We start from the raw sequence: 873 nt of genomic DNA, 5'->3' as shown, positions 1-873 counted from the left end.
CCCGTCGCCGCTGCAGGGTTCCCGGGCTCCAGCGCGTCCTGCGCGGCTTGGGACCCATGTGGGTGCTGAGTGGGGACAGTGACCCTCCCATGCATGGGGCCACCCATTGAGACTGGTTGCAGGGATGCCGCTGAGCTCCAGGCCCGGTCCTCCTTCCCACTCGCTTCTCCATCCCCAACTGGTGCAGGCAGGGAGGGCAGAGGGGCTGGTGTGCAGCTCCTGGGTGGCCCTAAATCAAGATTTCCACCATGTCAGACAGGTCCGGGGCTCTGGCAGTGGCTGAGCTCTCTGCAGAGAAAGAAGGTGAGAGCTGGAGGAGAGGCAACAACTCTGGGACTGCGCCCCCCCCACCAAAGGGCCAGCAGCAAGCGTACCGCTGCTCCAGCCTCCCCCCAGGGTGTTCAAGAAATAAGCTCTGCACCTTCAAAATAAAAAAGCAACAAGCTTGGAGGGATCCAAACCCAGCAAACCCAACCGGGGCCTTTAAAATGATGTAAAAAATCACCAGTGCTTGTGCAAAGCCCATCTCCTGGATGCCAAGCCCATGTGCTGGAGCATCCCCAGCTTTTCCCTGTGCCATCCCTGGGGGACTCACCCAGCAACCCGGCTGGGCGCTCCGTGCCCTCGGCCTGGCCGCTGCTCTCGGCCGCCCCGTCCGTCTGCGTTTTCGTGCTGCTGTCCTTGCTGCCATGCTTGGCGTGGGAGGGCACGGGGAGGGTGATGGGCGCTGCTGTCCCTTCAGTGGTGGCTTTCCCTGCTGGAGAACACACTGTTAGGAATTGCTGGCTGGTCCCTACAGCTCACCGGAGAAATCCCCCCCTCCCCGGTCTACTTCCAAAACTGCAGGCAGCTCCCTGTCACCGCGCCAAGGCA

The 873-nt window shown here is 62.1% G+C and overlaps 1 protein-coding gene across 1 annotated transcript in view; it reads right to left on the bottom strand.

Moving 5' to 3' along the window:
• Positions 1-229: 229 nt before the first annotated feature.
• Positions 230-873, bottom strand: part of LOC104522359 (angiomotin-like protein 2) — a gene marked incomplete at its 5' end in the record, with an annotated part of 1,653 nt that continues 1,009 nt past the window's right edge. Inside the window, 2 exon segments of the mRNA XM_029084186.1 lie at positions 230-288; positions 596-757. Of these exon segments, the coding sequence (XP_028940019.1) occupies positions 230-288; positions 596-757 (221 nt within the window).

The sequence above is a fragment of the Antrostomus carolinensis genome, unplaced genomic scaffold (assembly GCF_000700745.2).
Source record: "Antrostomus carolinensis isolate BGI_N321 unplaced genomic scaffold, ASM70074v2 scaffold27553, whole genome shotgun sequence".
NCBI classification, from domain to species: Eukaryota; Metazoa; Chordata; class Aves; order Caprimulgiformes; family Caprimulgidae; genus Antrostomus; species Antrostomus carolinensis.
The sequence above is the reverse complement of the archived record's forward strand: the minus strand, read 5'-3'. Positions and strand labels throughout refer to the sequence as shown.